The sequence below is a fragment of the Podarcis erhardii genome, assembly GCF_964252035.2.
Source record: "Podarcis erhardii genome assembly, chromosome: 2".
NCBI lineage: Eukaryota > Metazoa > Chordata > Lepidosauria > Squamata > Lacertidae > Podarcis > Podarcis erhardii.
In genome coordinates this window covers 123669240-123680068 of record NC_138498.1, presented here as the reverse complement: position 1 = coordinate 123680068, position 10829 = coordinate 123669240, and the positions used below count along the sequence as shown (strand labels likewise).

Below are 10829 nucleotides of genomic sequence, written 5' to 3'. Positions count from 1 at the left end.
CCGGGTTAGAGGAGTCTGTAACCCAAAGTGTTTGTAACCCGAGGTACCACTGTAGAGTAGAAAGGGACTCCAAGGGTCTTCTAGTCCAACTCCGTCTTGTAAGAACAGCAGCATAAAGCCCATTTTTTATGATTGCAATAAGTGAACAATGAAAACACAGAAAGACTGAAACCATCGTCTTATGTGCACATGGTAATTTTTAACCCATCCTACATTGTTTATATTTTATAAATTCATTGATTTTACGATATCTTCTCATTCATGGCTACATTAACGACAAAGCGGATAAAATCCCTGGTGGCAGCCAGAATAAAGGAGGTGCTGAGGCGGACAACCAGTATGTGTGCATTGCCAGTGGTTTCAGGAGAGCTATTTCCCTGGGGAGAGAGGAATCTCTGTGCCCCCATAACTGGCCCATCTTTCAGATATCTGTAGAAAGAGCTGGCAGTATAGGAGGCTGAAAGCAGAGTTAATCTGGAGCTGCTCCTCCCTCTGCTGGCATTGAGCATTTGCCCATGACATGAAGCAGCCACAGCAGGTGTTGCAAGCTGCCCATAGTTGGACTCCCCCCCCGGCCCCTCCTCCATCGCCCCCCAAGACAGACGGATGCCAACAGGGTCTCTCTGCCTGCCGAGGATTCAACCTGGGACAGTCTTCTGCATGCAAAGCATTGAATTCGAGACCTTAAAAAAAATAATCATTTATTCAAAATAAATACAGCTTTGTCCACTGCCATAATATCACAGACTGATCACTCCAATACTCAGTCCCACATCGCAGTCATGTTGGCTCCCCCAATGCCCTCAATAGGAACCCAACTACTGATCTGCTTGGCTAGACATTTCAAATCATTATATCCCCTCCACAAATACCTCTGTGATGGTGGTGGTGGCGGCATTAAAATATCCTGTTGTTCTTCAATCAAGGGAGAAAAAGGGAGACCAGATTGTGTTAAAGGTACCTTTTTTGGAGATACTTTTGATTAGACACCAATGGTATGTGAGGTGTTCTGACAGAGCATAGAATCATAGAATCATAGAGTTGGAAGAGACCACAAGGGCCATCGAGTCCAACCCCCTGCCAAGCAGGAAACACCATCAGAGCACTCCTGACATATGGTTGTCAAGCCTCTGCTTAAAGACCTCCAAAGAAGGAGACTCCACCACACTCCTGGGCAGCAAATTCCACTGTCGAACAGCTCTTACTGTCAGGAAGTTCTTCCTAATGTTTAGGTGGAATCTTCTTTCTTGTAGTTTGGATCCATTGCTCCGTGTCCGCTTCTCTGGAGCAGCAGAAAACAACCTTTCTCCCTCCTCTATGTGACATCCTTTTCTATATTTGAACATGGCTATCATATCACCCCTTAACCTCCTCTTCTCCAGGCTAAACATGGCCAGCTCCCTTAGCCGTTCCTCATAAGGCATCGTTTCCAGGCCTTTGACCATTTTGGTTGCCCTCCTCTGGACACGTTCCAGTTTGTCAGTGTCCTTCTTGAACTGGGGTGCCCAGAACTGGACACAGTACTCCAGGTGAGGTCTGACCAGAGCAGAATACAGTGGCACTATTACTTCCCTTGATCTAGATGCAATACTCCTATTGATGCAGCAATGATCCAGATCTTATTGATCCAAGCCTCTATTGCTCTTTTAGAGCTTTCCTTCCATCGTTTCGCAATAACTGTAGTCTAGCTGCTGTGAACAGAAAGGAAATTAATTCTTTAGACTGAAGCGTAGAATATGGGGTCAAATACGGTTATAATAAGGTAAGTGCTGAATTAGGAGAGATAGACTGTTTAGAGATTTTGGAGGTCAGATAAAAAGCTCTTCCCCAGAGGTTATGGATCATGGTACACCCCCACCAAACGTGAAAATGGGAATCCGAGACCTTCTGCATGCAAAGCAACTGATCTACGACTGAGCTGACCCCACCATAAGAAAGCCTAACTTTCTCCATCAGCTCCCTCTTTTTAACAAAAGGCGCGCATTGCAATGACACAGGACCACCAGTTAGGGTTGTCTTTTAAGTTACTGGTCTAAACCCCTTCCCAGGAGGAAGCTTTTCAGAAATGCGGGGGGGGGGGTCCGTCTTTCGCTGCCTCTGCGGGGAATTGAACCCAAGAATTTCTCATTAAATAAACAGAAATATAGAGCTCTGTTGCTGGGAAGTGAATTTCTGTTTTGCAAGGAGGGGGAGGCGGATCTCCTGCCCCTCCCCCTCCCCCTGGGCCAATGAGCTCCGCTTCCTAGAGAGGCAGGAAGTTATTTTTTTGGGGGGGGGAGGCTATTTTGAGGGGAGGGGTCTCCATCCTCATTCCCGGAAGAGAAGCGGACTTGGAGACGAGGAGAAAGAGGTGCCGCATATTGGGGGGTTATTTGGGGAGGGGGGTGGGAGAAGGATTTGCTTTCCCTCCCCCTGAATCTACAAAGAGGGCAGCTGGGAAAGGAGGCGGGAGGATTGCGGGGGGGGGGTGCAAAGAAAGCAGGGAGGGGGCCCGCCCTGTCTCTGTAGAAATCATGGAGGGGGGGCTGGATGCATGACATCCTGTGGGTCTCCCCCCCCCCAACATGGTTTGCATTGCAAGACCCTTTTTGAAGCGCAGAGATCAAGCCAGACTCCCATGGTGGGGGGACTGTGGGGGGGTGGCAAAGGCACTTGAGACAAACCACAAAAGGGTCCCCCCCCCAGTGTAACTTAATTACAAAGGGATTTGCAGCCCCCCCCCTGTGCATGTTGACGCAGAAGTCAGTCCTTCTCCGTTCAAAGGGGGGGGGCAGCCCCATTCCGCCTAGTGATGCTCCTCTGTGCTTAACACCCTCCATCTCCCTTCTCACTCCTGCCCCCCCCAATCGCCCCCCCCAGGCTCTGCCTCCTGCGTCAGGGAGCCAGTCTGGGCGGGAGGGGAGGGGTGAACTCCTCCAGGACCCTGACCTGCCCCCCTTTAAATCATCTGCCGAAGCCCCTGCCTCAGTGGGGCTCCTGGCGGAGCCGGCTCCATGGGGGAAGATATGGAGAGCGGCTGATTGTGAGAAGGAGACTAAAGGAAAGGATTTGCTTCTTGCGAAGGGGGCGCCCTCCCCCATGTTGTCAGAGTGGGGAACAATGGGGGGGGGGTTGCTGTCCTGTTTATGTGCCCCTGAAGTGGAGGGAAGAGGCACATTTTGGATTTCCTGGAGCTTGGAAAAAACACCTGACTGGTTTCCCTCCTGCTAATCTAAGCAAAGAAAATGGACACATGAGTGTCAGGATTTAAAACTAATCAGGCAGGTTCAAGTCTGTGCTCATGAGGGACCAGTTTTGACCCCCTGGTTATTTTTCACCCTGTTCTATCTCGCAGAGCTGGGAAGAAAGAAGCGCATCTCCTTTCTTTGAAGTACAACTGGGACAGTCCCGGAAGTGGCCAGTTTTACGCCTCCTCCGGATCTCCTACAGGCAGCGCAATGGCCTCGGAGGCACCATTTGGACCGCCTCTTCTCAGAGGTGGAGAGGAAAGAGGAGCGAGGCAGCTTACTCAGGTAAGGAAAGAGCTTTGGGGAATCGGATGGGAGGGAAGAGGCACAGATGGGACCACCCAGCCTCCCTCTGTGTTGAGTGGGGATGATGGGGATCTAAGAGAAGCTCTGTTTTCTTTTTCTTCCAGGCCCTCTTGACCTTTGTGGAGGTGGCTGTGTTTTTCACGGAGGAGGAGTGGGCTCTGCTGGATCCTGGCCAAAGAGCTCTGCACAAGGAAGTCATGCAGGAGAATTATGAGATGGTGGCCTCTCTGGGTAAGGGCAGATTTTTATTCCTCCTGGCTGTTTGACGTTGAAGTTGTGAATCTACTGTTTGAGCCATTTATTCATGCCGTATCTTCCTCTTTGGCGAAGCCTCGTAGACGAATAAGATTGTCTTCCGTGAACATGGTCTTACCAGTGTGTCCGTAAGTGACTGTGGAGTCCGATTCTGGATCCACACATCCTTCCACAGTGGTGACATAGGTTTTCGGGCAGGAGTTAATTACAGTGAGGATTTGCCAAATGTGCTTTCCTCTTAGCTTGTTTCTCCCTTTCATCCTGAGTTTGTGCTTCTTCAAAGTACATGACGCCTTTGGTAAAGGTTATTCTCTAATTGGATAACAACAACAACAACAATTTATCATTTATATCCCGGCCATCTGGCTGGGTTACCTCAGCCACTCTGGACAGCTCCCAATAATTTTTTAAAAATAGAATCAAACATTAAAAACTTCCCTAAACAGGGCTGCCTTCAGATCTCTTCTAAAAGTCAGACAGCTGTTTATTTCCATGGCATCTGATGGGAGGGTGTTTGACAGGGCGGGCGCCGCTACCAAGAAGGCCCTACCTGGTTCCCTTTAACCTCACATCTCGCAGTGAGGGAGCGCTCGCAGACCAGTGTTTCCCAATTTTCTGTGCTTGTACTGCATTTTAAAGATTTGCCTTGAGACCGTCTTTAAGCCTCTTTTGTTGTCCACCGGTATATCAATTTCCATTCTTAAATTGGGAATAGAGTGGTTTCTTTGAAAGACGATAATCAGGCATCTGAACAATATGACCAGCCTACCGAAGTTGATGTTGAAGATTGTACTTTATAACAACACTGTACTTTTGTCAGTAGGTAACTCTTCATAAGCTGATATTGTGGTATGAATTCACAAAAAAACTCTTTATGTATAATATACAAAGAGACACCATACAAATAATGGTGGCATGAGCCTTCCTTTTCCATGTCATTTATTAGCTTTTAATGGGCCACCAGATACAATGCTGTCTTTGTTTCACAAGATTAATCTTTTTCAATATTTTTACAGTCACATATGACATAAACAGCACTTCTGTTTTACTTATTCCTCATAGCAGAGACATTCATACAGCGGTACCTTGGGTTACGAACTTAATTCGTTCCGGAGGTCCGTTCGTAACCTGAGGCGTGTTTTCTTTCTTCGCCGCCTCTATTGCATCTGCAGAAAACAGCAGCAGGAGACTTTTTCAGGTGGTTCACAATTTAGCGGAACCACCTGCGATTTCGGGGCCCAGTACGGGCCACATGATCTGCAATGATTTCGCAAAGTTTTTTTGCAGATAAAATCGCTCAGATTCAGGAAGAAGTAGACTCCACCATGGGAGCAGGACCAGGGCAGGAGAGTGCTAGAGTCCTGTCTAGTCAAGTTGTGTGGGATCAGTTCCAATCTGTTACCTCCGAGGATGTGGACAGGCTGCTTGGACGAGTGAAGCCAACCACCTGTCTCCTGGATCCTTGCCCATCCTGGCTTATAAAAGCTAGCCGGGAAAGACTGGGCGATGGGCTTCGTGGGGTGGTGAATGCTTCCCTCCGTGAGGGAGCCTTCCCAGACCCGCTGAAAGAGGCGGTTATTAAACCGCTTCTTAAAAAACCATCTTTAGATGCGGCCATGATGGCCAATTATCGCCCAGTCTCAGATCTTCCATTCTTGGGCAAGGTGATTGAGCGAGCGGTTGCTGAACAACTCCAGGCACGCCTGGAAGAAGCGGACCATTTGGATCCCTTCCAGTCAGGATTCAGGCCTCATCATGGGACTGAAACTGCCTTGGTCGCACTGGTTGATGATCTCCGGCGGGCTAGGGACAAAGGTGAGAGCTGTTTCCTAGTTCTGCTGGATCTCTCAGTGGCGTTTGATACCATCGACCATAACATCCTTCTGGACCGTCTTGAGGGGCTGGGAGCTGGGGGCACTGTCATACAGTGGTTCCGCTCCTTCCTCCTGGGCCGTGTTCAGAAAGTGGTGGTGGGGGATGAGTGTTCAGACCCCTGGGCTCTCACTTGTGGGGTGCCTCAGGGTTCTGTCCTCTCCCCCATGCTTTTCAACATTTACATGCAGCCACTGGGAGAGATCATCAGGAGGTTTGGGCTGGGTGTTCATCAGTATGCGGATGATACCCAGCTCTACCTCTCTTTTAAATCAGAACCAGTGAAGGCGGTGAAGGTCCTGTGTGAGTGTCTGGAGGCGGTTGGAGGATGGATGGCGGCTAACAGATTGAGGGTGAATCCTGACAAGACAGAAGTACTGTTTTTGGGGGACAGGAGGCGGGCAGGTGTGGAGGATTCCCTGGTCCTGAATGGGGTAACTGTGCCCCTGAAGGACCAGGTGCGCACCCTGGGAGTCATTTTGGACTCACAGCTGTCCATGGAGGCACAGGTCAAATCTGTATCCAGGGCAGCTGTTTACCAGCTCCATCTGGTACGTAGGCAGAGACCCTATCTGCCTGTGGACTGTCTCGCCAGAGTGGTGCATGCTCTGGTTATCTCCCGCTTGGACTACTGCAATGCGCTCTACGTGGGGCTACCTTTGAAGGTGACCCGGAAACTACAACTAATCCAGAACGCGGCAGCTATACTGGTGACTGGGAGCGGCCGCCAAGACCATATAACACCGGACTTGAAAGACCTACATTGGCTCCCAGTATGTTTCCGAGCACAATTCAAAGTGTTGGTGCTGACCTTTAAAGCCCTAAACGGCCTCGGTCCAGTATATCTGAAGGAGTGTCTCCTCCCCCATCGTTCTGACCGGACACTGAGGTCCAGTTCCTAGGGCCTTCTGGCGGTTCCCCCACTGCGAGAGGCCAAGTTACAGGGAACCAGGCAGAGGGCCTTCTCGGTAGTGGTGCCTGCCCTGTGGAATGCCCTCCCATCAGATGTCAAAGCAATAAACAACTACCTGACATTCAGAAGACATCTGAAGGCAGCCCTGTTCAGGGAAGTTTTTAATATGTGACATTTTAGTGTATTTTTCATCTTTGTTGGAAGCCACCCAGAGTGGCTGCGGAAACCCAGCCAGATGGGCGGGGTACAAATAATAAATTATTATTATTATTATTATATTTCGCTAATGGGGCCTCCCGCGCCGCCGCCACGTGATTTCCATTCTCATCCTGGGGCAAAGTTCGCAACCCAGAGCAACTACTTGCGGGTTAGCGGAGTTTGTAACCCAAAGCTTTTGTAACCCGAGGTACCACTGTATTCAAGTCTGAGCTCATCTTCTCACTTGGAACAGAAAAATACTGGGCTGTTGTCCTGGACCAATTGAGAGGTCCATACTTCCACTTTGCTGTGAGACTGTACCTTTGTATGTATCCTTTCAGTGTGTACGAATATAAAAAGATCCCTTTTGGATCAGAACAAGGGCCCATCTTTTCCAGCACCCTGGTGCAGGTTTAGGTAATGTGAACAGTTTCCTGGAATGTATCAGCCAGATACTACAGATCAGGGAGGAAGGAGTCCTGAATACAGAGTCATAGCAATTTCACAAGAGGGGGAAGATGGGGAAAGTGTGTCCCTCCAGAGGTTGCTGCACTACAACTCCCATCATCCCTGGTCACTGGCCATGTTTACTTGGGTTGATGGTACTTAGAGTCCAACCACATCTGGAGGGCCATAGATGCCTCAAATCAGCATAGAAGGTTTCTCTTGGTATTCAATGTTACATGTGAGTTGAAGGTAGAACTGGATACTAAGGGTTCTGGAGATTATTTTCAGATTTCGTTTCCTTTCCTAAAAATGTGGTACATGGGAGAGGGAGGAATGCTGGAGGTGTTAAAATAGGAGAAGGTGCTGATTGGTCTTGCTGAGTGTTAAGTTCTTTTGTTGTTTTTCTTGAATACCTAACAAAATTCTCTTTCTCTCCCACTTTAAACCAGGTGATGGAGAAGACAACCAGAATTTTGACGGGCCATCTGTAAAGTACTTCAGCATGAGTGAACACCTAAGCACACAACTACAAACTCATACAGGAGAGAAACCCTTTAAATGCATGGAGTACGGAAAGAGCTTCAGTGAGAGTGGAAATCTTACAATATATCAACAAAGTCACACAGGGGAGAAACCATTTAAATGTGTGGAGTGTGGAAAGAGCTTCAGTCGTAGTGCAAGCCTTACTATACATCAACGAACTCACACAGGGGAGAAACCATATAAATGTATGGAGTGCGGAAAGAGCTTCAATCAGAATGCAAACCTTATTGTACATCAGCGAACTCATACAGGGGAGAAACCATTTAAATGTATGGATTGTGGGATGGGTTTCAGTGAAGGTGGAACACTGACAAGACATCTACGAACTCACACAGGGGAAAAACCATTTAGATGTATGGAATGTGGCAAGAGCTTCAGTCAACGTTCATACCTTACTATACATCTTCGAACTCACACAGGGGAGAAACCATATGAATGTTTGGAGTGCGGAAAGAGTTTCAATCAAAGTGTACACTTGAGAATACATCAACGAACTCATACAAGAGAGAAACCATATAAATGTTGGGAGTGTGGAAAGTGCTTCAGTAAGAGCGTAACTCTTAGAAAACATCAGCAATCTCACAGGGAGGCAACGGTTTAAATGTTAGGAGTGTGGAAAGTGTTTCAATTATAATGGAGTTCTTAATTAACAGCTGCGGACTCTCACAGGGAAGAACCCATTCAGTTTTATGGAGTGTGCCAGGTTTTCCCCACAGAGTTCACTTTGTCTCTCATATCAACAAACTCTTTTATGGAAAATCCATTGTAAATGCATGAAGTATGTTTTATGTTCTGGTGTTTGTATGGAATATTGTACATATATGTATTAAAGCAATGAAGGTAATGTCTCATAATCATAAGTATAATGATAGATACAATGTACTGTTAGGGATGTGCAGAATGCGACACTGGAGTGCTCATTGTGCGTGAACATGTGCTGAGAGTCCATTGATATTTGGTCTTTGGCAGATAGAGTTGGGAATGTGGAGTTGTGAAAAGTGGAGCACAACAGTGGTGTTTAGGAAGCAGGATTGGCTCTGGAATCATAGAACTGTAGAGTTTAAAGGGACTCCTAGGGTCTTCTAGTCCAATTCCCTGTTATAAGAGCAGCAGTGTAATGGCTTGGGTTTCTCCTACATAAATGAGACATCTCCGGCAGTAATTATCTTAGATTTATTGCTACAACACGTAAATCATTGCGGAGCTCAGTCCTCGGCATCTTCTCCCAAGTTTGCTGTTGCTGTCTGAGCTCTGCCTCTTCCTTCCCCAGCAATGAAAACCCCATAAATCCACTACAGCATGGCCATAAACCTGTACATTCAACTGCTAAAATATACACCCAATATGTGCCAATTGAGATTTATGTTACTGCTTTATAAATGAACACTGTTTTATGAATGGACTCTGTATTTTGTGAATTACCTAAGAGCCACCAATAGGGAGCTCTAGAGTGTGACAGCTAACCTATTGGATACTACCAAATAGCGACCCCTATTGCTGAAAGCAGGTAACCAGCAGGGAACGCTTCAGCTCAGCCTTTGCACTGTTAACTGAACACCCCCTGCTGTGCAGATAATGAAGAAAGTTTATAAATTCTACCCCTTCTGGCTTTGATTGGCAATACTTGTTACATTGTTGCAAGAAAGTGTCAAAATTGTATTCCCTTGTAATTGACAGTGCTGATGGACTACTAACCTTTGAAAAATCACATAAAAGCAATGCCATAACCGATTCTCCCCATTTCAGTGACATTTTGCTTCAAAAGGAAAGGCGGACTTGGGCTTTGCCTTCCTCTATAATCCTCTAAGTGACAGGTCGGTCACATACTCAACTTGGATACTACCCTCCTCCATAATCCTTGGGATATACAGTCAAGTACAGAGCACCCCTCCCTTGAGGGGAAGAATGAACATCCGTTGATGGGTTTCCTGAGGCCACGTGTTCCCACAGCCCATACTTGGGAAGGCCAGAAGGCAAGGATATGCATAGATAGTTTTATTAGTCTTTAGGTAGTGGGTACATAAGGTGTTAGAAGGGACATGGGTTGCGCTGTGGGTTAAACCACAGAGCCTAGGACCCATCGATCAGAAGGTCGGCGGTTTGAATCCCCGTGACGGGGTGAGCTCCTGTTGCTCGGTCCCTGCTCCTGCCAACCTAGCAATTTGAAAGCACGTCAGGTACAAATAGATAAACAGGTACCGCTCAGGCGGGAAGGTAAACAGCGTTTCCATGCGCTGCTCTGGTTCTCCAGAAGCGGCTTAGTCATGCTGGCCACATGACCCAGGAGTTGTACGCCAGCTCCCTCGGCCAATAAAGTGAGATGAGCGCCGCAACCCCAGAGACGGTCATGACTGGACCTAATGGTCAGGGGTCCCTTCACCTTCACTTAAGGTGTTGGGAACTTGATATGATAACCAGGGTGTCAGGAGTCCAGTTCCTGGCTTGATAACACAGTGAGCATAGTTCATTAAAGGATGATTTATTGTCACAACAAACGGCTCTAATGCGGCCATCGCCATGATTAATCATGATGACCCTTCAGAAGTCTGCTTCCGGCAAGACCAGAAGCAACTGAACTTTCCCCTCTAACTTCTTTTGCCCTGCCTCCTATCCTGTAGCCCTCCCATTTGCTGAGACCTGGGACTAAGAGGGTCAGCTCTCTCCTCCTCATTCTCTGAGGGACTGTCTCTTCGCTCCCCCCTGATGAACTGTTTCCTTCTCTATTTGTGAGCTGTTGGCAGCTTGCCCTCCTTCATTCTTTTATCAATTGCAATTCCTAAGGGCGGGGGAGTTGGCACTAGGCTATGCTCACCCTGTCTGGCAGTTAACCCTCTCTCTTCCTGGCTACTTCCTTCACCGGCAGCTGTCTGCAAACCTTTCCTGCTCACTGGCTCATTCATGACACCCCCCCCAAGGTCCTCTCCCTGCTCCCCCTCCTTGTGAGGGACGCTGCCAAAGCCTCCCCACCATTCATCCTCACTCTCTTCCCAGTAACCTCCCCCTTATGGGTTTTCCTGTACTTCCTGTGAGATAAGATGGCGCCCAGTACGCTTCTGCTGCGCCGATGG

At 47.9% G+C, this 10829-nt stretch overlaps 1 protein-coding gene across 1 annotated transcript in view; it reads left to right on the top strand.

Annotated features, from left to right (window-relative positions):
- The window catches only part of LOC309337150 (uncharacterized protein), a 40368-nt gene extending 31209 nt beyond the window's left edge, over positions 1 to 9159 (top strand). The window contains exons 2-4 of the mRNA XM_081853867.1: positions 3335 to 3512; positions 3638 to 3764; positions 7668 to 9159. Coding sequence (XP_081709993.1) covers positions 3438 to 3512; positions 3638 to 3764; positions 7668 to 8362 — 897 coding nt within the window. The 5' untranslated portion in view covers positions 3335 to 3437 and the 3' untranslated portion in view covers positions 8363 to 9159. The remainder of the gene's footprint in view (positions 1 to 3334; positions 3513 to 3637; positions 3765 to 7667) is intronic.
- Positions 9160 to 10829: the final 1670 nt, after the last annotated feature.